The sequence below is a fragment of the Neocloeon triangulifer genome, unplaced genomic scaffold (genome assembly GCF_031216515.1).
Source record: "Neocloeon triangulifer isolate White Clay Creek 2 clone unplaced genomic scaffold, ASM3121651v1 ptg000015l, whole genome shotgun sequence".
Taxonomy (NCBI): Eukaryota; Metazoa; Arthropoda; class Insecta; order Ephemeroptera; family Baetidae; genus Neocloeon; species Neocloeon triangulifer.
In genome coordinates this window covers 6,199,291-6,226,244 of record NW_026775557.1, presented here as the reverse complement: position 1 = coordinate 6,226,244, position 26,954 = coordinate 6,199,291, and the positions used below count along the sequence as shown (strand labels likewise).

Genomic DNA, 26,954 nt, shown 5'->3' with positions numbered 1-26,954 from the left:
GCTAGCGGAAGGCGCAAGTGCCGCAGTCGATTATTTGCCATAGCAATTTGCAGCCCTATTATATACACCATCAGCACCACCACACGTGTGCACGGCAATTATATACGTACAGGTGTGTGACCGACAGAGTGACATTGTGAATTGTACTTGTGACATGGGACAGCGGAGTGCCTGTTATTTGCAATGAGGAAAAGCTGCTGGTGAACGAAATTCGGCGTTTTCGAATCGAGCGAGTTGCGGTGCAGCAGAGCACCGCAGTCCAACATAGCGCGCTACACGTTCAAAACGGAGTCGCAGGGCAGCGACGGCCTGTACTTCAACCCCGAGCCGGTGTCGACGAGCCCGCAGCAGGCGAGCACCCCCAACAGCGTCATCTCGGGAGCGACGAGCCAGCCGCAGGGCGCGTGTAGTTTGTGGAGACAATCGCCGGCCGCCACGACGTTAAACTTCACGGACCTGGGCAGCCCTTACGGGGCCGGGGGTGGCGCCGGAGGCAGTTCGACGCCGTCGACGATGACCAACACGGCCGGTGGCGGCGGCGGCGGCGACATGGGTGGCGAGCACCACCCCCAGGACGGGGGCACCGCCACCCCCAACTCGAGTGCCAGCAGCAACAAGTCGGCCTTCATCGAGCTGCAGCAGAACGCCGTCTCCAGCTACCCCCCGAGCTCGCTCAGGTACAACCACCCGCACGTGCAGGCGCAACAGCACCACCACCCTTCCGAGCACCATCACCACGCGGCCGTCGCGGCAGCAGGCTTCGCGGCAGCCGTGCAGGCGTCGGCCGCTAGTCAGCCCCGCGCGTTGGGCGCCTACACCTTTTCGCCGGCGATGCATCACGGCGGCGCCCACCAGCCGCACCACCACCCTTCCTACGGCGGATACCACCACCTCGGGGCCTACCCTCCTCAGTGCGCGTCTCCACCCAAAGATGGTGAGTCTTCCATTATTTTATATAATTATTTTTTTTCATTTCACGATTATTTAATATTTAAATATTTAGTTAAAACTGGAACCACTTTAGAATTATGAAGAATTGAATTTATCACTATTACTTTCTCATCTCAATATCAATTTATGTATTAATAATATTTTTTATCAAATTAAGACATTCATAATTTTCCTTTTACACACAAAAAAACATTTAAAAACAAATAAATGTTGCAATGATAATTTTTGTTTGTAATATTTGCATAAAATTAAATAAATTACTCTTTATTTAAAATAATATTAAAATATATTAAATACTAAAAAAAATTAATTTAATGCATATTTTATTGTTTAATTTACCTGTTAACATTTAGAAACATTTTATTTAAAAAATTACTAAAGAAATTTTGTGCATGGAAATTATAAAAAAGAATTTCATTCAATTTTCACAAATTATGGTCAGATGTTGAAGTGAAATACTAAAATATTTTTAGGATGTAACAAATAGATGGATCAAAAGTTGGATAATATTTGAAAAAAAAAAAATATTGGTCACTATTCTCAATTATTTTACTTATTTATAAGATGTTTTACATGAGAAGTTAAAAATTTAAATCATTTGAGCCTCTAATTAAAATCGGAAATCTATATTGTTATTAAAGTACAAATTACAGTCAATTTATTTTCATTCATATCAAATTTTTTTTGCCAACAATAGTTTTTGTACGATTCAGAGCGCAACTCAAGCAGTTGAAAAATATTTTTCAGAAAAAGGCCAAGACGATCCGACCGGAATCAGGGTGAACGGCAAGGGAAAGAAAATGCGAAAGCCGCGCACAATTTACTCGAGTCTGCAACTGCAGCAGCTGAACAGACGATTCCAGCGAACCCAGTACCTCGCGCTCCCCGAGAGAGCAGAACTCGCCGCTTCCCTTGGACTAACGCAAACTCAGGTAAGAAACGTCAAACTTTATTTTAAATATTTAAATTCATCCTCAACTTTTATCACAAAAACGGCGCCGTGCATTGAACTCACTCGAAACGAAAACAAGAATTTTTTGATCTCTCTCTTTTATGAAGATTGATTGTTAATTTATTCGAACCACCAGAATATGATTTGTGCGAAAATTTGGCGCAGATGTTCAAGCCCACATTTATATGCATGCCCGCTTGTGCGCGACACAGGCCGTCTAAAATTTCTCCATTAAATATTAAAAGTGCCCTCTTATTTAAATTGGAACTTCTCAACTTTCATAAAAGGATTTTATATTTTTCATTTTTATAATGAATTAATATATACAAAGTCGACATTTTACCTTCATTATCTTCATTGAGGGAAAAGTGTTAAAAATTTACTCTCTGCATAATAGAGGGATAATGATGAGAGCCTCTTTACTCTTTCCCGGCGCTGTTAGCGTTTTCGAAACAAGTACTTCCATTTTTGAAAACTGATATACAAAGGTTAATTAATTCGCCGGCGCGCTGCTCTGTTACCCGAGCATATCTCTTTGCAACCGAATATCGCCACTCGCACCCCATCCATGTTGAAAATCCGCTTTGCCGCTTTGAACATAATCCAGCCCGCCAACAAGGGCTGCTGCATGTATAAAACTCGCCCCTTTTGACGCAGCTTGTTATACTTCGACCAACATGTACACAGGGGCTGTTCGGAAAACGGCTGAAATCGCAGCTATAGCGCCGCGCGTGCACGGTATGAAAAGCCAATTAGTTTGTTTCCCAATTAAGCGCCGAGCCACCACGGCGCGCGATTAACAACTTGTTTGATAATTGACTCTCTTGGCTGCACTTTGTCCAAATAATAATTTATCATGTTATGAAAATTGGAATGAGCGTAACTTGAGAAGTATCTAGTATGTGCGTGTGCATACAATATTGGTATAAAAAAAACTGCAAAAAAAAAACGATTTATTAAATTTCACAATAGTTTTCAAATTGTTATGTCTCAATGTAAGCAAAGTAATGTAAAATAGTAAAAATAATAATATTACTATACTTTTATAAAGTTTTAATGTTAATTTTATTAAAAATTTTACTTTTAACAATTTAATATTTACTATATTAAAATAATTTTATCAGGAATTTTTGTTTTTAAAATTATACATCAATTATTAGAATTTTACTCTAAACATTTTTGACTAGCAAGAAATTTTTAAACTTATAGATAATAAATTATAGTTGCAAGTCCACGACAGTAACCTTTATGATAGTATTTAAAAATATTTTTCAGGTCTCCTCTTCTGCTTTGATTAATCGTCCAATTGCACTAACATATTAATTGAACTTAAAAAAAAGGAAAGGAATTCTTAACAGATTGTTTTGTGATTTTAGCCATGAAATTTCTTTTTGTCAAAATTAAGAATAAAATAAGACCGTAAAGAAATATGGGATGAAACACTAGATTATCATTATCTTTAGTTAAAAAAAAAAAAAATTATTGAAATTTTGCGGAAAATGTGTCGGTGCTGCGTGGAGCACCAAGATGGAATGCTGCGCCGGAGTCAGCGCCATTGCATTGGACGATACAAAAACTGTGAAAAGTGACGTGGTTCGTGAGAAAGAAATGATGGTGGTGCTGCTTTCCTGCTGCCGCTGTATATTTCTTGGCCCATTGTTAGAGCGGAGCCTGCCGAGTAACCATAGCAACCGATTGAGCTACTGTAGTCTCTTGCACTCCGCTGCGCGTGAAATCAGAAATTGGCCTCCGATAGCATTTTTCTATATCGCTGCTCTGAATGTACGTCTCGTGTATAAAATAAAACGAGAGCGAGCGAGCGAGCGTATAACACGCCGTCTTTCTCTCGGGAGCAAAAGTCTCGTCTGGTATAAAAAAGCCAGGATTTCAAATTTGCCACGGAGCACTGCGGACGCGGCCGAAAAACCTCCTGAATAAAATAGAACAAAACTTCAGAAAAATGTATAATTTTTTTAAATTTTTTTTTATTCAATCGCTCTTTTGTAAAATCGCCAAGAGAGATCAGACCTGTTAGAAGCTTGTAAATTAAGTGTGTCCACTGGAACTTCTGTTTGATTACAGTTTTCAAGCTACAATGACTGTTATTAAATTTTTATAAAGTCTGAGCATCTCCTTATTCTCTCTCTCTCTCGAGCGCGGGCGCACGTTCAATATTATGTTGGAGAAGAAGGCGCAGCCATATCTCATTCTTCGTGCACAAGAATGGGCAGAGAGAATAATGTGCTGGCTTTCTTTATTGAGGCAAGGAATGGAAGCCGTAAGGAGGTCCAACAGCAATTTTGATTGAAGTTATTGATAATAAAATCCATGAGCCGCCACCGCAGCCTTGCGCATGAAAATAATCCCGCGCGCCGTTTTGACGGGCCGAGACTTTTATATAATTTATAGAGTGAATAATGTGTCTTCTATATAAAGAGGAGAAGTATATCTCTGGGTGGTGAAAAAATGATGGCCTTCTCGTTTTGATTGGAGAGTTCGATTATTTTGTATATTAAATTTTCCATGCCACGGAAAGAAAAATATATTCAGGCAGTAATAAAATTCAACATTCGTATTCAGCAGTGAAGGGGAAAAAAATTCCGACGCAATTTCTGTGCAGTTCCTGTCTTCCTGGGAATTTGATTGCTCAGTATCTTTGGTATGTGATAAGGAAAACTTGGCTGTCTTGTCATTAAAAATGGACGCCTTTGAGAAAAAACAAGGAGAGGGTGATATTGGGGCCAAAATTATTACGAAAAGCTGAAAATATTTCGTAAATATATACAATCGTGAACAGACAATTTATTTATTTAAAGAAGTAAAATTTTCTGCTGATATTATTTCTTTTAAAAGTGCTCAAAATGTAATAATTGCAAAAATAAATTTCAAAGTAATGCTGTTTCAAATAATTAACTTATTCAAAATTTCACTATTGAATAATTTTTTGTATAAATGCGACATTTCCTTGAACTCGTACTTCACTCCACTTTTAAGTTCAATAATATTAAAAAAAAAAACTATATGTATCAAAAATTCCTGACCTGTGTTAACAAACGCGTGGTAATTGTGCAGGACACGCTTCCACGATTGCGCGCACAATTAAAACGAGAACACAGCCTAAAAATGTAAAATACTCGGCACTTAATTGCCGCCGAGCGGAGAGCGAGTGTGGAAATAATTTATAATTCACGGGCACACTCACTCATATGTTCATAATAATATGCACACACGACTGTACTCGCATGCATCGGAGCGACGAGAAGCAAAACGCGCGCGGACATTGGCCCAAAAATCTCGCGGACTAATCCCCGAAATTAATAATTATAATCATCTAAGCACTGGAGCACCGCGTGCTGCGTTTTAGTTCACACTTCTCTTAACTACCGCGGCGGCTGCACAATAATGCTTGATTAATTTGACAAGCATTAATTAAGGCGCGGAAAAATCGGATAAGAATAATTTGACCATAATTGCTGGACAATTAAAAACACACAGTGGAACAAAGACAAATGAATGAATGAAAAAGAAACGTGCTGAAAAATGCTTTTTCCTTGGTGATTTTTCGTTTATAATTTATGAATGACATATTTATTTTTGACAACACTTTTTGCCCTGCTTTTACTTTTTTCCGGACGTCGTTAAAACTGAAAAACCCATTTCTTGTTGATAACCTGCGCCAAGAGATAAATATTTTTCGTTGTTTTTTGTAAAATAATTGCATTCCACCATGGCAAATCAAGAACTGCAAAACGTTTTATATAAATAAAAAAAGACCTCCAGTCCTTCACATTATTTTATAAAAAAAGAGGCCGTTAGCACTGAAAATTATCAGCACCACACACTGTCTCATGCAGGTAAATTTTATCTTTTTTATATATTTTTCATTTCTTAAACGTTAATTTGTCTCGAAAGAAAGTGGAAAAAAGCATGCGAGTGTGCGTCATGGACGAACAAACGTCAACTAATAGAATCACACAATCTCACTTCACTTCACTACCGGCGCACACATGATATATTTTAAGGGCCTTATCAAAAAAGAAAAAGAAAACTTAATGTTACACAGTGAAATTTATCAACCCAAAACAGACCAGCACTATCAACAAAAAGCGTCACATTATATTGTGGAAAAAAAATCCTTTTTTTTTTGAGAATTAAAAAGAAGAGACTTAAATTTAAATTATTTAAAATAATAATAATCTTGATATATTAAATGGAATAATTGTTTTTTCTGTACGTTTTGATGACAGTTGGCAGCGTTTCATTATTCAATAATAATAATAATAAAGTGCCGCGTGTACATATGTCATTCACTCAGTGCGTTTGTTTGCTGGGATGATAAAAATTTATTGTACACCAGAATTACACTTATTGTGTGTGTGTGTTGATAAAACGCAAACTGACATGCAGAGCAGTCGGTTTGCACTCTGTGTATGTTTTCTGTTGGGACCCGCGGGTCCCTTTGGTCGAGCCTCGCGTGTCATCAGAAAACACACAAACAGCAGCACGCAGGGCCGACTGTTGGTCGGCCGGTCTGCCCGATGCGTGCATATTATATTCTTTCTCGCATGGGGGAGCCGCTCTCTGCGTTTTTACACAAGAAGCCAGGAAAAATTATTGCATCACATTTTCTGTATGTGTTTGTTCTGCCTGCCGCGGTGGAAAAGAAGAAATTTATGCCGCCGACTCCTCCTCTCGGCACGTTATTGAAAACGCATGCAATGACACGAAATCGCACCCCAGACCGCAGAGCAAACAGCCTTTTTACGAAATGTTTTGTCTTACAAATTGCCCGTGCACGCGTCTGGGGGCAGAAATAACGCAGAGGGGTGGGAAAAATGCATTATTTTCAGCACCTGTCAAACCTTGTATGAAAATTAATGAGCAAAAATCATGGAAATGGATACTCAAATTACCTATTAATTATATTAATGTACAAAATCATAAATACTGGAATCAATAATTTTTTAGGGAGATCCAATCAGCAAACCGCTTGACACTACGGTTGAGCAGGTTGCATACCTCACAAAGGGTTATTCTTTTCGATACTAGAAAAATTTCAAATGGAATTATTTCAGCTATTCTTCACACTTAACTAAATTGCAATAGTAACTTTTGCCAGTGCGAATTTTGAATGGAAATGCATCATCAGAGCTTTAGGTCGTTGGGTTGAATGGTGGTGCGGCGTTGAAAGAGTAGCGCGGGCGGGCTGGCGGGTGTTCTTATCAATAGCATGCATCTACAGCACCGAGCGACCAGCACAACCGAGTTTTGTATTGATTGTAAAGAGGAAAGACCCTATTTTCATGCGCTTTTTTCGGTGTAAAACAATAAAAGTGTCGGATTCCTGGAATTCCGGACTACCAGCAAATTGTTGTTATCATGTTGTTAGCGACAAAGAGTTCAAGTTGCGAGCACCAAATCCGCCGGCGCCATCAGTCAAATTGCTTCTGTAAATTTGCAAATTGTGTTAAAATTTTATTATAGAATTACTCAATCATTCAAAATTAAAAATTTCAACTGAAACGAATTATCAATTCTGTAATACCTTATTTTGGAAGTGCTTAATTTTCGGTCTTTAGCAATTTGGCCGTGAATTTCATTTGAAATAATAAAATTATATATTTTTAAATATTTTGCTTACTATGCTCCAATACTTTGAAAATGAAATTATAAATTCACATAAATATTTTATTATGTTAAAATAATACTTTCAAATCTTTAATTGGTCTTGTAGTTATTTTATTTTTTCTCTTTCCAATTGCAAAGGCCCTCAGGAACAGCAAGTTGCAATTATTGATTTGTGTCCATTTCCCCAGTGGGCACGTTTACTAAATATAGTAAAGGGATAAAAAAAACATTCTCCACTGAATAAGCGAACCAAGTGGCTTTCAATGCCACACTAAAAATATCGTGATCTTGGAAAGATTGGCGTTTGCGACAGGCCAGAGAGTGAAATTTCTCACAGCTTTACCAAATTTCACGCGAGCTGGTGGAAAGGCACGCTGCATGCTTTTGGAAATAATATGCAGTTGCTGGAAACGCACAAGGCCACTCCTCTCTCGCCATCTCGCAATCCTCACCAAGCAAGGCGCTCCTTCGTGTGCAGTGGTTAAAAATAAATGCGAAAAATATAATATAAAATGGGATGCACGCACAGCCATAGCGTTGGAATAAGCCTAAATTGCAACACTGACAAAAACAATGTCGCATGGGCGGCGATATCCGCTGCGAAACTCTCTCGTGAGCGCCTGCTTCTTTTTTCCATGTATATATAGTGTAGGCGTGTCTGCGTCGCATTTTTTCCCGTTCCCGTCAGAATTAATTACAAAGAGTCCTTGGTTCGTTTGGAACGCAAAAAGAGACGAAAATCACCCTAATAAAGAGATCGGCACGCATATTGATAGAGCAATTTGGTCTCCGACGTTGCACACGCATAAGTGATCTGTCGAAAGCGAAATTGTTCCGAGGGGAAACAATATATATATACAAATTTAATGCAGTTAAGTCACGAGCCGGTACTAATTTGGAGAACAATGTTATCCATCTTGTAATGGCAAATAGCCGCTCCATTGTTTCGTACGTCGCGCGGCCAGGACCATAGGGACCGCGGCGCGCTCAGCCAGGATTAAAGTGGAGAGGAGGAAATTTAATATAGCCATTCAGCGTCACAATTAACAATACAAAATGCATACAGGGGACGTGAATAAAAGAAATCTTTTTTTATTATATGTGAGAGTTCTGATTGCGAGATATTGAAATATGGAACAAGCCAAACAAGCAAATGTCAAGCCACCCAGAAAACTTGAAATTTGATCAATATCCATTCTTCAAGCAATATATCAGATTGATTGTTAAATTACAATAGTTAATATTTGATATTACATTAGCATATCATGAAATTTCTAGATCCAAGTCTTATGATGGAGAATATTATTTTTAATTGAATTAATTTTACAAAGATATGAGCAACGAGTTAATATACAGCTTTATGTTAAGTGATTTTAAAAAAACGCTGTAACTCAAATGATCGATTGATTTTAATTTTTTTTTAATACATCCAAATAATTGTTAAAAAAAAACAATTAAAAAAGAATAAAATTAATTTATAATTTTAGTAAAATATTAAAATATTTTTAATCAGTCGTTTAAGATGCTTATTTAAGTTAAAAAAATGCTTTGTTTATATTTTAAAAGCAAGCTCATCTTTTAAAAATAAAGTGTTCATTTTTTTCTATTCATCGCAACTACTTTTCTTTACAGTAGAATATATAAACACGCTGCGGAGTAGAGAAGTGACGTCCTCTTTATTGATTTCTTAAGAACTCTCCTCTTTTAAACCCTTTTTCTTGCAAAAATCTTTCCTCCACCCTCTATATCTCTCTTTCTAAAAATTTTCTCTCCACTCATTCAGAGCCGTAGGATATAAAACTTGATTTGGACTCTACTAAAATTTTCCTCATAAAAAGCGAAAAGACAAGAAAGGTCCTTGGACGTCTTCCTCTCTCTCTCTCGGTCTGTCGGTCGGGCGAATTTATCCCCGGAGAAAATTATTTTTTCAGTACCACGTAGCCTTGTGGGTTTGGAGAGGCGGGTCCGATCACGCGCACCGACACAGCCGAGAAGACGAAGAGGAGACGCACACACACGCGGCGGTGTCTAAGGGCGTTTGTATATACATATATTGTTGTTGGAGATAATGAAAAATTAAAAACGAGCAAGAAAAATATTTTCGTAGAGGAGCAACTTTTTCTACACACAAGTCCGCTCTCTCGGGGCAAAACTCATTTCCGTGCATGATATATGAAGGTGGGTGCCGTGTTTGGTTTGTGCGGCGGGTGATGACGATATTACGAGGCGCGAGAGAGAATGCGGCGATTATTATAATTATAATTTAATTATCGTGTATTAATTCTGTAACGTGTGTTTATCCAGTCGGCGCTTGTATATGCGCATCGCTCATATCAGACAAATTTTTCAATCTATTTCTCGTAAATCAGAGTGTACGTATAACATGAAAAATGATGCATCTTTAGCGCACACGCGCTTCAGCAGAGTGAAAAATTCGTTCGGGGGGCAGAGATGAGATCTGGAGATGGGCCGCTAACAAGATAATAAGTGTACGAGTACGAGCCATTAAGGATGTCTTGCAATCGAGAATTATATTTATGGACACAAATCGCCAATTTGCACAAATGCGCTCTGCAATTATCAGCGAGTGATCTACATCTTCATTGACGGGCGGCGTGTGCGCACCACGATGCGGGTTAATGACTCCATCGACCAGCAGCACTATTGAATTTCCCGCCCAGTGTGTGTGACAAATAATAGCCCGAATTTGTCTCCCCCGCGTGTGGCTGCAGATCCCCTAGCTCGGCAAATATAATAATTTCTCAATTAAATTGTCATAATCAAAAACCATGACCTGAATCATTTTCATGCCACATGTGCTACAATTTATTTTTGCATTCAATTATGAAAAAAGCGGAATATTTGGAGAAAAAAAATCATCCAAATTTCATTACCATTTGAATTATCATTTGAAAAATTTATATTATTTACTAAATTTTTGGCTCTTATATATAAATATCTGTTAACTATTTTAAATTTGAATGCAATTCAGAAATTTCCATGTTACGCTGGAGAAAATCAACTTTTATATCTTTATTAGCGTTTCTCATGGCGCAGTTGTTATGTCATTGTTGGGAAATAAAATGCTGCGGCCGTTTGAAAATCTCCGGCGCAGCTCCGCGGCGTGGTGCATAAATAAATTACGAATGCGGCCGCTGCGAAATGGTTAACCAATCGTTTGATTTCTCATATTTGTGTGCGTTGTATATAAAGGCATTCCCGCGCACGGCGGCGGCGGCGGCGGCCGCGGCATGCATGCATTGTAAAAAGTTAGTGGCTAGCCTTGAGTCATCTCGGGCTGGCTTGGCTGCTGCCTTTCGCTGCACCCAGACCCCGACGATTGCCCAACTATACGCGCCGCGCACAAATAAAAACAAACGAATCGTCGTTAATTACGACTAATAAAATTCATTCACCGGCACTCTCGTAAAAATCAAAAGACTGATTGAGCCGTAATGTGTCGCGCGAGGTGCTTAAATTAATAATTAATCGGTCGCTCCGGGGACCGTGCACAGAAAAAAAGGCAGTAAATCATATAATTCCAATGGGAATAATTCATTGCAACACTGTCTGGTAGCGCGGAATAATTTTTTGACTTTTTGTTTTGATTGAATATAATAGTAGCAGTGCCGAGGTGGTTTTCTATATAAATTATGCATTACGCACTGTAGAGTGTAATTTGCCGTGATTGAGTGCAACACGTCGTCGACGACGATAATGAAAAGTAAACGTATGTCCCCTTCAAGTATAATTATTGCACTCAGCAATTAAAACTATAACATTGGATTAACATAAAATTTTATAATCCTGCTCTCAATTATTTTCAGCTTGCAGCTAAATATATTAACTATAAGCCATGAAATAATATTGTTTATTGCATTGCGATAAAAGCTAAACATTGTTTCCTATAACATTGTCGTTATTATTAAGTTAAATTTTAATATCTTTGTAAATCTTAAAGAATATTTGAAATCAAAATTTGATTTTTAAATATTTGTACAAATTAAAATTATTTTTGCAAGCGCATTAATGATTAGGTTAAAATTATAATGTACAGGGAGGTTTTTTTTTATTATTGTTGTTTATTTGTCCAACTTGTTACATCACATTGTTTACACACGTATTGTTGAAAAACATTTATTTTGGAGAAAAAGAAAAAGTTGTTGGTTATGGTACTGGATAATTAAAATAATGTGACTGCATTTTTTTTAAGCAATGTCTTATTTTAGGAAATACAATTTATGCATTTTGATTTATATTAAAAGCAATTTTTAATTAAAAAATACTAGTATAGATTTCATAATTATAAACACTATTATTATAATGCATTTCCATTTCTTGATTATGTTTTTAAAACAATTTCAAGTTGGAAATTTTTTAAACTAGAATTTTGTGACTTTTGACTTATACTTTGTTAGATAGATTCTGTACCTTGATAGGTATAGAAAATTGGGCGTTTTGTTGCAAAAACAGAGTGAATAACTGCAATAATACTCTTTTGAGATAAAGACTCGGTACATGCAATATGTCACCTGCAAAACAGTTTTGTAATTACTCAGCTTGTTGGAATAAGAAACAAATCCGGCGTTTTGTTCGAGCTTGTGACTCCATGACCTGCTGTTTAAGTAGGCATCAATTCTTGGAATTCAATTATTCTGAAATCTGAAACGAAAAACGCTTCACGCCTCTCCTTCATTATAATTTTCAGGGTGACAATTCGTAATTGCGTTTGCAGTGCGGTAATGATTCCGCGAAGCGCCTAATTTTGGCATATAACACGCTGTGATTTGTGCGAATGTGGGAGAAACGCGTTTGTTGATGCCTCGAGTATTTTAAAAAAATTGCGTTTACTTAGAAAAAGCTGTGTTGATAATAAATAGTGTGTATGCCATCGTTGATGAACTTTTCAGAAGTTGGTCATAAAAAAATAACTAATTAAACGAAACAGCGAGTTGTAAATTTTTGCATATTCATGTATGCAGCACCGGCATAAAGCATTTAATTTTGCGTTTAATTACTTTCCTAGAAAAATATTTATACATAATTTTGTGTGCCAGCGAGCGAGTTAATTTCAATAAGACGCGCCGCGCCGATTGCGGCTAATTAAATATGGGAAACCGCGTTTAACGAAAACGAATCACGCTTTTGCAAAGGTGTTGCTTTGGTAGATTTTGATGTGATGGACGTATCTGTAACAGGAAATCAACGCCAAAGCGAGAAAGAAGTCAGATGTGCCGAGCATGAAAAAAGAAAGACTGGTCTTGCAATAATTAGTTTAAGAGAAAAAACACCGGAGTCGATTCAAAGCAGCCTTTTCGTGCCGACGAATTTCACTCCGAGCTATACAGCGGCAGTTCAAATTAAATTTATTTATAAACCAAATCATGTAATTAAAAGCGGTTCTCAACACATAAGGAGCTGCATTAATTCAATCAACAAATCGTAAAATTTCCTTTTTTTAAAACAATTAATCTGCAAACAAAACAGAAAAGGTTCAAAGTGATTTGATCATATTGACGTGCTTTGAAAATTCATATTTAAAATCAAGAGAGGGAAAAGTTAAGCAGGAAGTGAAATAATTCGTTTTGCTGCCGATCAAAGTTGAACTTTCTCTTTTCTCACTGGCGAGGGGTGCGAAGAGAGAGTATGGAAATAATTCGCCCCCGTGTCGGCGGCTGCAGCTCTCTCAGGGCCGCGCCGCATCTGCGCTGTCGCGAGCACGTGCACTTGATCCCATGATAGAGGGTTGCTGAAAAATAATCCCCGAGTGTAGCCTTTCACCCTTCGGTCGCCGCAACCAGTAATTAGACGCTAATTATCAGCAAATAGAGCTGATTTACAAGCTCTCGCGGGCTGACAGGAAACAATAATAACGCGCCCGTGCATGTTTTTGCCGCGGTGCATTGAGAGTTTTATTCGATGGGCAGTGAGACGAGGCGCCCCTGCCTTTTTGTTTCATTAGGTGTGCAGTGCGCGACCGGCCCTGAAATAGGAATCCGACCGGCGACCGTAAATTACTTTTTTGACGCCGAGCAGCGCGCTCATTTGTTCCACTTTGTGCGAAAAGTGTCCAGTTTTATCTCTACAAAGATCTCTCCTAATTGATATAAAAGCAGGAATTATAATATTGCTTTACAATTGTAAAACATATTTAAAAACATTTTATATTTAATATTTTTTTATTAATTATATAACTTTATAGAGAAAAAATTAATCGTTATTTATTGTAATTTGTTTTAAATTAATATTAAAGTTATTTAAATTATTTATTCTTATTCTGCGTTTTTATGCCATCACAAAAGGCAATAATTTAAAAGAAGATTTTCTTATGAAATATTAATTTTCTCTCCTTAATTAATTATAAATTAATTGACCTTTAGTATAAGCGTTACATTAGAGTGGTTGGAAGAAGAATTTTATTGCATTGAGAGTACAGTTTCCTTCTATGGAAGTTATTGATGTCCCTGTAATTCAAGGGAAGACACAAATTAAAGCATTATTGGAGATTTAGAGAGAGAAATGATTGGACAATTATATTTTTGTTTTGTTTTGACGTTCCTATTCACTGGAAAGTTTAGATTTGCTGATTTTTCCATAAATTTTCATTTTACGTTAAAGGTTTTAAAATTAAGTTTTTGAGGACAAAATATTTCAGGGTGTAAAAATGAGCAATTTGTTGCTTTTATAAAGTGTTGAAAATTTACTGAAGATTAAAAAATTTCAATTCTTGAATTATAAATGTTTATGGAGTTTTGCATTTATTTATTTGCAACTTTGGAAATTTATTTTTGTATCCAGTGAATTTTTTATCTGCATCTGAACACATACATACGTTTTATGACTCACGCACAATGCAGCAACAAAGGGATAACAAACTTTCAGGCTGACTGATTTTTCTCATGCGCAGCGCGCACCTTTTGTCTGAAGCATTGTGTAACACCGCGAACACAAAAAAAGTTCCACTTGCTTGTCCGGTCGGTTTGAGAGGAAGAAATTTTTCACTCTCGGGGGTGGCGGATGGTCCGAATAATATAATTTCATAAATTTATATAAATAGTTCCTGTGATGCGCGACGTCTCTTTCTTTCTCTCTCACATCGTTTTATTTATTACACGGTCAGGGTCTCGCGTTTCGGCGCGGCCTCTGGGGGGAGGCGCAGGGTGTTGGTAATAAAACATAAGGGGAACGTCGGAAAATTATAAATTTTATTGTGCGTTTGTATGCCAGGAAATAGGAGCGAAGCAGCAGTCGGAGCCGGGTTCCTTAGCTGCCCGTCAAAAGCTCAACCGACCGTGCCATAAATTTATATCTGTTCGCATTGCACACGCTGCTTATTTCTCTTTTTTTTCTATGCAAAAAACGCGAAAAATAATGCGCTTGCAAAGACTGCTTTCGATCGGAATTCCTCCGCAAGTAATTAAACATTCTCGGTTGCATACATTCCAGGATTGGCGTTTTTTCCTGCAATTGCACTACTATTATAAAACGTTATCGGTCCCATGTATACTGATTTTTTTCCCCGGCTCTCATTTTTCTTGATTTATGTGTTTCTAATTTCTTGGCATAAAACGAGTTTTTCTTCCTTTCTGCCGCGCGCGGCACCGCAAGGTCACACCGCGATGGTAATAAAGTATGGAATATAATAAAAATGCGAGTGTGTGTCTTCATGGTCATGAAATGCACACTTCTTGCTGACGGACCGATTCAAACGAAACACTAAACACAGTAGCTGATGAGCCGCTTCTGCGGAACGCGCGAGGAAAATGCGCTCTCGTTTGAATATAATTCGTCATGCGCGCGCGAATTTGCATATTTTATTACGCGGACGGCCGATTGCCGCCGCGAAACACAGTAGCAGTGTTTTCATCATGCGAATTTGAGTGTATTCAGCTTTGGGATAAAAAAAGAAAAGCACAATATAACCGTTTTTAATGTACTAATTTACGCATTGATCAGCATACTCGATTTCGACAGCAGTCAAATTTTAATTAATTTAATTTCAGCGAATAATTTGAATCAGTGTATCAGACATTTTTAGTATTCAAATGTCATTTCCAATAGTCTTTATTAATCACTATGCCAACCAGAAAATTATTTATATCTTTTTAGCTTTCATAAACTATTTTGTTTGAAATTTATAAAAGAAAAATGTATTCTAATAGTAAAGTAAAATTTTTAATAAATTTATTAAATTCATTAAATATGTAAAGTAAAGATATAATTAAATAAAAATTAGTCTAAAATTTTTTTAAAAATTGTATAAACAATAATATCAACATTGATAGCCATTGAAGTCGTACGCAAACTGACAACCGGTGATGATGTTTGCAAATTAATTTGGCAGCACTAATCGCAGGCTCCACGTGTGTAAAAAGTTGTTTCTGCAGTCGACCGAGAAAAATTACATGGAGGGATTAAGCTGCTGTCTCTATATTTCCATACAGAAATCGATTCAAAAAGGTGCTAATTTTTGCCTCATCGCCAGCAGCGGCCGAGCGTGTATTTTAGGAAAAGTAGCCGCGTGTGTTTGTGTGAGAGCGACTACATGTTAATAAGCGTGAGCGCACCTGTTGCAAGCAGAGCAGCGCGGTGGACCACTTTTGATTTGTGGATATGCGAACGAGCATATAAAAAGAAGTATATCATATCAGCAGGATGCGCGCCGAGAACTTTTTTTTTATAAATAGACTCTCGGTTTATGAATATCGGCCGAAGGAAATCTCTCACCGTTGTGTGTCATGTTTGCGCCGCGGGCACATTCATGGTTTTTATTTTTGGCACCGCGGGAACAAGATGAGAAGCGCAAAAGTGACCCGCGCGCACACATGATTTATTGGGAAATCCGTCCACGGTAGTTGAGCCTGGTGTGTGGTCCAGCCGAGGAAGATCTCATCTCCATAGAGCGAAATGTTTTTGTACTCGGCGTACACGGGCCATTATCTCGATGCATGTGTGTTACAAAATATCTTTGCCCTATCTCGTGCAGTATGTGCAGTTCTCAAGAATTTGCTCTCTTGTTAAATAGCTGATTTGTCTGTTGAAAGGTTTACGGCATAGATTGCTTCAAATGTTGTGTAAGAATTCACTTGCAATCCAGTTGCATAAGTTTTCTGAAAATGAAATCCTGATTCCAATAACTTAATTTAAAAGTTAAAAAGAAAGCGAAATCTAAACATTTATATCACACGAGCCAATTTTTTTCTGAAGAAAAAATAGTTTTCAGATCAAATCAAATAATCAAATAATTTTGAATACTTTGGAAGCAAAAAAATATATATACTTCGTGTTAATCAGATTTTAATTAATTTAAAAAGGAAAGGTAATTTAAAAAATATTGAATATCTAGTATATATTTTTTTTTAGCTACAAAACCGGGATTTCCTTTTTCAATTCGTGTCTTAATATCGGCTGCTAAAATTATATTAAAATTTTGTAATGATTTACGACTTGTTTTTATGCGGAAAGTGCTAAGTGAGTTGGCGAAATAAAAAAGCTAAGCACACACTCAGCGCCATATATATTTCTCTTCTACTTGTGCGAAAACACAATAGGACACACATAAAATCTGTTAACACTGTTTTAACAGCCGCACAGTAAAATTTGTATTAATTCGACGAGCGATAAGATCCGCGCGCTCTCTTGGCAGGCAAAAAAGAAGAAACTGCTACTAAAAGGCCGGCGAGAGAGCTTCTTTTGTGCCATGATTTCCGGCGCTCGGCTAAAAAAAAAAGAGAACTATATTTTATTTCAGACCCACACACGCACGCATGCATGAATATTTTACACATTTCATTCAAATGCCTGCTCACATTTTGATGAATAATTACAATATCGATACGCTCCAGTACTTGTGAAAAGTTGCATCTCCGCGCGCGAACGTGAGATTATAATTAGTGTGACGTCACAACCCTCTCGCTCCGTTTTGCATGAGCCGCGTGATAATTCTAAGGTATCAGAAGCAATTAAACATGTTTGTACATGACCTGCAATGGATGCTGCTGCTGCTGTTGTGTAATCCCTTTCAGCAAATATTCAGATTATGCATTTATTATGATATAAAATAACTGACACGTTTTATTAATTGGTCAAAAAATAAAAATTAGAATAAAAATTTACCTGAAAATTTAATGCCAAAAATTATTAATATTGATTTAATGATTCTCAATGATTCTATTTAATATCCAATGTTTTTTATCTTAATTTATGCTATAAAAATTTGCTTAACTACATTTAAATTAAGTTAGTTTAGAGGCAGTTGAAGCACTCATTACACAATTGCTCGGCTTATCTGCACATCGTTTCATTTTTTTTTCGCAGTGGCGGCGGCACATATGTGTCTGCGTGTAAATTTTTTATTGCATTGTTTTATGCAGCACTCAAGGAGCAAGGTCTCTGTGGGACTTTGGAGAAACTTTGAATGCAAGCACGTCAGGATGTTGCCTTATTATCATGCCTGGTGGAATATAAGAGTGTGTGTTGTGTATTCCATCATCTGCCTGCTATTGTCATCATCAGGGCCTTGATCTCAATTATTATTACCCGCCATAAAAGCATATTTCTGAAGAAGCACTCACTCGTCTGGAAAATCTCGCCTCGAAAACAAAACAAACAAATCGTCGTGTGTCGAACATAAAATATGAATTTCAAGCCGAGCTGTCATTTGCGTGCGATCTCGTTCTCGGAATTTCCTCCTTTTCCCAAATACGGAGGAATTCGTTTTTTCGAGCGGGGCGAACAGGATTCCCAGCAATTCGCCTTTTCCTTTTAATCACCGCCTACCTAGAATAAGGCGATGATAAGTCCAAGGCGGCGCAGCATTTCCTCCTTTTCCGTGACAAAACGTGCAGCAATAAAATTACTATGGAGAAAAAAATAAATAAAATTAATAATAATATATAAATAATTTCCCTGGCGGACGCAGTTTTTCCTATCACCTAATTATTATTCAAAAGCGTGCAGTATATAGCTCTAATTTCGGGAATGCAGCTACCACGTTTGTTCAAAGCGGTTCAAAGAACGGCGCCGAGGAATAGAACAAAAATTTAAAGAATACTTAGAAGGGGTCTGGGAACTGCAGCGGACTAGAATTTTGATACTGTAATTGTATTTCCACAATTTATACAAAAAAATTTAATTTAAAAAAAATTATGGCATAACTAATTTTATTTTTTAAATATGCTGACTTTTCATGTTTCTTATAAGACTTCTTTAAATGTATGAAAAAAAAAATAAAATCGGCAGCAAGGCCGGAGGACCAGCCCCTATAAAGCTGCCTCAAAAGTGGTGAATTTGCATTGCAAACACATCAGACCGGAATAAAAGGCGGCCTCTCATGATTGAAAACGGTTCTCCGTATACAAACCATTTGTGCCGCCGCTTCAGCATCGACATTGTGCGCTATATGCATATGTGTGTAGCTTGAAAAATGTCATGTGTCAAAATTGAACACGCCTCCTGAAAGAGTGTGAGGGCCGCGCGTTGCAGAGGAAGAAAAAGAAAGAGAGAAGAACCGGCCCCTCTCTTTCACTCGTCGTCTTAGTCTTGTTTTATGCAAATCACCTCGGCGCACTCGGGAGGAAACCAAGAGACAAAAAAGGCTTCGGCATCTGTTTTGCCGACACGCGAATATTAATTCCCTGGGTGAAACTGCATTTATCCAATGTAAAAGACTTTTCTTTACCAACATATACATTTAAATGTTACTTGTGTTTTTTATGAGGTCAGTGAGCCGTACGGTCACTTTAAGCTCTCTCGCAGCAGTAAAAACTGCAAGTGCTCGTGATTTATTGGCCGATTATTAATTATTTAATCACCTCGCGGTTGTAAATTACGGCGAGGCGTCACTTTGCGCCCTTAATGCAACGTGATTTTATTATTTATAGATTCTCTCGACGAGAGACATGCGAGGCATATAGGATATTTTCTATATAACTTGTTGTTTGCCGGCGATTTTATATGGTGTGTTGAGCATACGGTGGAATTTTAACAAACACGAGACGAGACGGGATTAATAGTGATTTTAATGCTTCTCTCGCTCCTTTAAATATACTGCAGAGCTGTGCATGAGTGTGTGAATTTAAAAACATTAAATTAGTGATTTATGGGCGTATGAGTCAATGCCTATATAACAGGCGTGCTTGCAATCGTGGCATTCGTACTTCAAACCTAAATCACTTTCATTAAACAAAATTTGCTTTTTTAATGTTCATAAATTACCTTTTTTATTAAAATTACTTCATTTGCTATACTTAACTGCACCAAAAAATTAAATGGATTTTTATGCAATCGAAAGTAAAATTTCAATGATAAACACAATTTGCAACTAAAATATTTATACATGCAGGTTCTAAGAACAAATTAAAAGGTAATAAACATGTTTATAAAATTGAAATTTGGTTAGTTATTAAAAATTCAAGTTAAAATATCAAGTTTCATTATACACTTTTAACAATCCCAAAGAGTAGAGCAGTCTTGGAGGTTGATTGACAGCCACCATATTTTTATTTCATATTTTCAAAACTTACAATTTAGTATTTAATATAGATCCAAACAGTTTGAGTGGGTTGAAATTTAATTATCTTAATGCAAACTATGTTAAATGATAAATTAATATCCTGCATCATATATAATAAATTTAACTGTGCTATAAATATTAAAATTTATTCATTGTACATTTTCTACTGCTTTAAATACTTTCAGTAAAAGAAATTGAAAATTAATAAAACAAATATAAAAATTAATATTAAATGTAAAAAAAGTATTATAAAATAAATGTTTTAATAATTAAAATATAATTATTATATAATAAAACTTGTAAAATAAAAGTATATATTATGTTTAAACTTTTGATTTTCTTTTTGCAATTGGGGCATTTTAGGGGGCGGCTTGGGAACGTCCCATATTGAGAAAAGTTAGCAGCAGGCGTGCGTGTCTCTGTTGCTCGCGGTGCAAAGCCGGCCCCAGTCAGTCCTCGAGCGCAACACACACCTGTCCGGCAGAACACCTTTATCTTGCAAACTCGCAGCAGCCAGGCCGGCCTGATATTCTGAGAACCTACTTCACGCGGCTCTGTGTGTGTGTGTTCTGGGCCCGTTTTATTGCACAGTTGCGTCATAACTGGTCGGTGCGCTTTGTAGTTGTTAGTAACACCAATAATTTTAATTACTGCCCTCTCTACACACGGCAGCGCAGGAGGAGAAAGAGGGACGCTGGGAGTTTGTTGTTTTTGGAGAATATGCCCGTGGGTCACTCCCGCAGCATCCGAACCGTGAGGTCCTCGTCTCCTTCAAAAGGGGTTGGCTACTAAAAAAAAAGAACCAAGTGAGACGATGAACCTCACATAAAGGCTAATAAAGTCTATAGTGACCTTCAAGGGAATATTCAACAATTTCTACCTGCTGCTGCTTTTCTACTTCCTCTCTGGCCCGTTTTCCTTTTTGATTATTTTTTTTATTGCACCACTTTGTAATTGATAATTTTAACGAGTGAACTTTTTTCCAAACAAACTATATCGTTTCGTGGAAAAGCACCGTCCAGTGTTTTATCAGTTTTCGTTTGGTGGAAGCGTTGAGAGCCATAAAACATGTAAACTGCGCCGGGAAATGACAAATTATTAGCCAAACAGTGAGAAAACAGTTTCCTAAAACTATTTAAAAATTAAAAGCTTTTATTCTCTCTTCGCAAAGAATTGAATATTCAAACAAGTACACAAACAAATTTGTTTCTTATCAGTCGATCAAAGTTTTCTTTATAATATATACTATGTTGCAATACAATATTATGTGCTCCGTGCCATTTTCTCAGTGCTAAGTAAGTGTTTACAAGGTGTCTGGCGGTGTCTCTTTCTTCCTGCCGACTGACTCGCTGCCTCCTTGCGCAGGGCTCCCCGGAACTCCGCTTCGGGGGTTTGACAAAACAAAACACAATGCCCTTTATCATATAAAATATACACACACCAGCGAGTGCATGCATGTGTGCGGTGTGTCTATCTGAGAACGAGAGAATGCATGCGTTGGAAGAAAATAAAAATAACAAATAGCCGCCGTGTTGCATGAGAGATGCGGAGAAAGAAAGAAAGAGCTTGGGAATTGAAGTGATATAAAAAATATACGTAATGCGCCTGAGGGCTTCGTTTGTGTTAATGTGGAATCCTCAGCTACCATAGTTACTTGATTGCATATGAAGCCTATACATATTATGAGCTATAAAACTGTGTCAAGGTTCAAATGAAAAACACACAAAACCCGCTGCTTATATTCTAAAAGTACAGACCGCCTCCCCCACCACACCAGTTTTTAGGTACAGGTATTATGGAGCTAGTTCGCCGTCCGACCGGGTCTATTATATTGTAATTTTAATTAACGCTCTTATCTTGTTGTTCGCTAATTGATCAGCGACGGCCTACGAGAGATGTGGTATCAAATTTGGAATGACAAATTGCTTGTCTGTTTCCTATAACAACAAATTACCAAATTGTGTTTTAACATTTTTTGATATCGCGTCTCCGGTGAATAAAAAAAATAACACCGTAGATCGGATGGAAACTGAAAATTTTCAGTCGCGCTCCCTCATGTTTATGCATGTGTGCGTTTTATTGCGCACGGTATATAAATTAGTTTACGTGAAATTCCGAGAATGCGTCGCTCGCTCGACTCACTGCTCGCATGTGCTGGGCAGTCAAATGGAAATTCGTCCGGATTTTTGTACTGGAATGAAATTAAATTATATATGCGCCGAGTGATCGATTGCCCAATTAAATTGAACAAATTGTCAAATCGTGCAGACAGTTTAGGAAGAAAAATTTCAATTGCAAAAAAAATGAATTGTTCTGCCAGACATTTTTTTTTTTTAATAATCATGTACGTGTAAATGTTTCGTTGGTACAAAGTAAATCTTCAATTATTTTTTTATTGAATTTATTATAGTGTCCAATTTGAATACTGTAATTATTTACAATCTCAACATGTTAAATTACATATATTTGAATTTGCACCTGTTCAATTTAAAACTTTTGGTTTTACACTTTTTACTTTTGAAACATATTAAAACATACAAAAAATTGTGCTGAATGGTTAAATTCCATAATAAGAGCGTTTTTAAAAAATTATTTGCTTCAATTTTAATAAATAATGGTACATTTTCATTTTACGTTATAGTTAAAAGATTTGATTATTTCAAAAGACGCTCTTTTTAATATTTAAATTTCACTTTTTAGCAAAACAATATGGTATGTGCTGAGGCAAAATTTAATATCAGAAAATGCAGGACATGCAAGTAAATTTGACAGTGAGACGAGGTGCGCACACTCTGATAAAACAGAACTGTCACACTAATTATGCACCTTTGCCAACGTTTTACTTTTTTGCGGTGTAAATATTTTAATTTCAATTTTTATCCTATGCAACTGTCACTGTAGTCTGGAGATAGTGCAGAAATTATTCGCTGAAAACTCTTGTCGGACGTAAAATATGCAAACAGGAAAACGAGCGTGGGGTAAAATAAAAATGCATACACGGCGCGGGTTTTATTCAGATTTTATTTGTGTGCAGGCATGTTTGAAAAGAATCACTCTCAGGTAGCCTCAATGTGGATGCTCGCGAGCGCGCGGCGTGTTGCTTTGTTATAGAAAAATATTTTCTCTATGTTGCGAGAGCCGGACAAGATGACTCTGCAGATAACCCTTTGCATGCACGCGGGCATTATGTACAATATAGAGACGTGGACGGACGGACGGACGTGTAGTAACCAAATACCATTACTATCACCTAATATAAGTCAGATAGTCATCACGTATGTACATTATGGGCCTCCATAAAAATTTGTCTCGCTGAAAAAGGCAACGTGTGTCGGTTTTTTCTAGCTTACACGGGATGAATCCGAAATGGGATTTTAAAAGCGCAGCGTCCCATTCAGCGGCTAAACCCACTGGCGGATATACGATTGTGCACTTGGCACTCACACAATGAGAAACATCACGTCCAGCAGCAGAGGCGAATCTGTTTGGTCATCAAAATAAACATGGAAATAAAACGCGCATTAGCCTCGTGTATATGAAAGAGCGGCAAAACATGCATGATGATCTTTTATAATGGCCGGTGCAGGGAACAGTTATATATAGGCTTGTGTGTATATCTAGCTGGCCGAGCGCACACGCAGAGAAAAATTATTTCACATTTGCTATCTTTTATGGCGTGAACGCATTAGAAAAGCGAGTGTGCATTTGCTGGATAAAAAAAACCTAGGAAATAATATTTTTATATGAGCGAGTGAGAGAGAAAGAGATGCAGCAGTAAAATGGGAAAAAATCCAGGTCGATGCAACAGCGGCGGCATAAAAACGACAAGTTTCCGTAAAACTGCCTCGAGGGTTGGCGAGTTGCATTCGACGACGCCGCGGTTGTTGTAAAGAGTCGAGGCTGTAAAATGAATTATAACGCAGGACAGTTTGACTTTAGGCGAAAAATTGAGATTTCTTTTCTTGCAACATGCAATATTATAAAATACACCAAAGAGGAAAAAATATATTCTTTTTAAATAAAAACCAATATCAAAGGTTATAAAAAATTGCTTAAATAAGAAATTTAACAAAAAAACTATTTATTTAAGGAAAAAAAATTAAATTCTTAATCCGACTTATATTTTTCTGGAGTTGTTTGACCTCTCACGAAAATTGAATAGCCCTCTCACAATAGCTGAAAATGCAGGTCAATTTTGCAATAGCGAAAATCAATTTTTCAACTCTCACCGTAAACATGATGTTATTGTGAAAAATTGCAAGATAATTACCGGTGAGCTGTATAGCGCACCGGGCAAACGTGCCGAGAGTTTGATAAATCACCGAGCTGCTTCGTGTGATTTACATTGCCAAATTAAGCAATTAAATTTTAACAAATGACGTGCAATTATATAAATTCGCGTCTGCGTGCACATATTTACTTTTTATCACAGATAAGCATCCATTATTCAGCCTCTAGGCCAATTTGTTAAAACTCATTCGCAGCAAAAAGAGAGGGAATCCTCCATTATTATTTACTTTATATGAAATGCAACTTGAATGAATAAAATACTGCTCGAATTATTTACTTTATTTGAAATGCATAAAGTACTGCTCGATTCAGCCGTGTGTGAACGAATGCATGTGCACTTGCCACGGCCAGTCGCAGAAACTCAAAGGAATAATAAATTACACGTTCATTGTTGGGGCGACACGTGACTTATTCGCCCCGTCGCGCCCTCCCGCAGCATCCCCGTACGCCTGTAATTATCGTGTTATGCTAGGGGACCGCATGTGGAGATTAAAGAGACGGTTTCAGACTCACTTCATTGCTCCGTTTTCGCCTGGCCGCGTGTGCCATTATACCATTGACGTGTGAATTCGATTATTATCATTATTGCAAATATGTGTTTTATCAATAAAGCGTAATAAAGTATAAAAAGCTATTAACTTTAAAGATATAAACATAATCAAAATTAAAAAAAAACAACAACATTATTTTGTTTAAATATTTTACCCGGCAATTTGTTTTGGCAATTATTAAACTATTATATTTTTATTATATATCATATATTTAAAATTTATTTTTAAAAGTCATTTTGCGTATGCGTTTTAATTATATGAAATATATAATAAATTTGATTTCTATTGATATAAATGCTAATATTTTACAAATGTACGCCTCTAGTAGAACAAATTCAATAACATTAATTTTTGAAAAATAGCTGAAATGGATGATGGGTTCTTGATTCTTCATTGGAGTTGCTTATAATTTTTGTAATTGATATATAATAAAATGAAAACAATTATTATGCCTAAAATACACTTTATTAACTTGCGTCTTGTCCAATGACAATTTATAGATGATAAACAATTTCAAATTTATGTTCGCAGGTGAAAATCTGGTTCCAAAACCGCCGCAGCAAGTACAAGAAGATGATGAAGGCGGCGCAGCAGGGCGGCGGTGGCGCGCCTCCCCTTTCGATGAGCCCTCCGCCAGGCGGCCACCACGGCGGCCACGACAGCATCAGCCCCGGCGCGCCCAACAGCGTGGGCAGCTACGGCGGCGGCCCGATCGGCGGCCACGGCAGCCCCCCCTCCCCCTCGTCGACGCCGGGCAGCGACATGTCGCCGCAGCCGCCGCCGCTGCTCATGTCCGCGTCGCCGCCCATCAACAGCGTCATCTCTCCGGCCGGACCCAACTCGTGGGACATGAAACAGCACCACCACCACCACCACTTGCCGGCCTCGTCGGCGGCCGCCCAGGCGGCCGCGGCCGCAGCGGCCGCCGTCGCGTACATGCCGCAGTACTCGTGGTACCAGACCCCGGACGCCAACTCCATGAACCAAGGGCTGCTCACCTAAAAAAAGGTTGCTGTTTTTTTTTTGTTCGCGAAAAGGAAAAGCCGGTGTTTCACTCTCAGTGTCATCATCTTGTATGTATTATATTAGATGTATGTACCAGCAGCGAGCCCCCCATAAACTGACTACTTTTGTGAATTTGTGCACCGAAAGAGACACCCCAAAAGGACGGGTTATTTTTTTTTTTTTTTTGCCGTCGGAGATCATGCGTGTGTGTTTCCATACAGAGCACGAATCGATATACATAAATGTCATTTCGCTTGACTGCCGCGTGTGCTTGGAGCCGAGAATTTGGAAATGAGAGATTAATTGCACACACTTTTACGAAGAGTCGCCGCGAAAACGAGAGAAGATGTTATGTAAAAACACTAATATCAGTTGCAGAACGAGACCCTGAGGGCGTCCCTTCGCGCGAAGGGACGCAGTGCAGCGTTTTTTGATTCTATGAATTATAATGCGAAATGAGCGAGAAATTTGGTAATTTTAACTTGTCCCAATGTAATTGTATAAATACTGTCTAAAAATCGAGGTGTTCTATATGTTTTTCCTGTATAAAAAGTATAATATATAACTTCATCGGATTTCATAAGAGAAAAATGACATTTTTATTTTTAACTCTCCCTTTTTTATTGAATTTTACTCTGCTATTCAGATTTGCCAGTTTTATTTAAATATAGGAATGGAAAAATGAAAAAGAAAATGATCCACTGATTATTATTATTTTTTTTTTAATTTCTCTAAATTTATCTCGGCATTTGATGAATTCAGAAAGTTGAATATTTGGTAGAGGCAAATCAATAAATATAAAATTATGCTTTATTTTAGCAAAACTACAAGTTTTTTTTCAATATGATTGTTCTTAATTTTGTTCTAAGGTGTATTTTTGAAAAAAATTTGTAAATTAAAAATTACTAAAGATTAAGGATCATGCAATTTAGAGAAACAGTTTTATGAAAGAATCATTTATCAAAATATTTAATTTTTTTATTTTAAATAAATAGATTTTGTTTTGCAAACTCATCGCAATCGTACTTCAAGCTTTATTTAAATTTCGCACACAACTTTTGCA

The 26,954-nt window shown here is 37.3% G+C and overlaps 1 protein-coding gene across 2 annotated transcripts; it reads left to right on the top strand.

Moving 5' to 3' along the window:
* On the top strand, window positions 1–26,471 carry LOC132202349 (homeotic protein distal-less-like). Of its 2 annotated transcripts, none has more exons than XM_059629201.1 (3): window positions 1–934; window positions 1,699–1,883; window positions 25,418–26,471. In XM_059629201.1, exons 1-3 carry the CDS (start codon window positions 514–516, stop codon window positions 25,886–25,888), a joined length of 1,077 nt encoding a protein of 358 aa, XP_059485184.1. In that variant the 5' UTR covers window positions 1–513; the 3' UTR covers window positions 25,889–26,471. The 2 variants fall into 2 exon arrangements, with proteins under 2 accessions (XP_059485184.1, XP_059485182.1); XM_059629199.1 differs by having other exon boundaries at window positions 1,681–1,883.
* Window positions 26,472–26,954: the final 483 nt, after the last annotated feature.

What these genes read in the sequence shown, in the direction of transcription:
- LOC132202349 (XM_059629199.1), top strand. Translation starts at nt 514, where the DNA reads ATGACCAACACGGCCGGTGGCGGCGGCGGCGGCGACATGGGTGGCGAG. An exon ending in CGCGTCTCCACCCAAAGATG is followed by an intron (nt 935 to 1,680) that starts GTGAGTCTTCCA and finishes CAACTCAAGCAG; the next exon opens with TTGAAAAATATTTTTCAGAA. An exon ending in TTGGACTAACGCAAACTCAG is followed by an intron (nt 1,884 to 25,417) that starts GTAAGAAACGTC and finishes TTATGTTCGCAG; the next exon opens with GTGAAAATCTGGTTCCAAAA.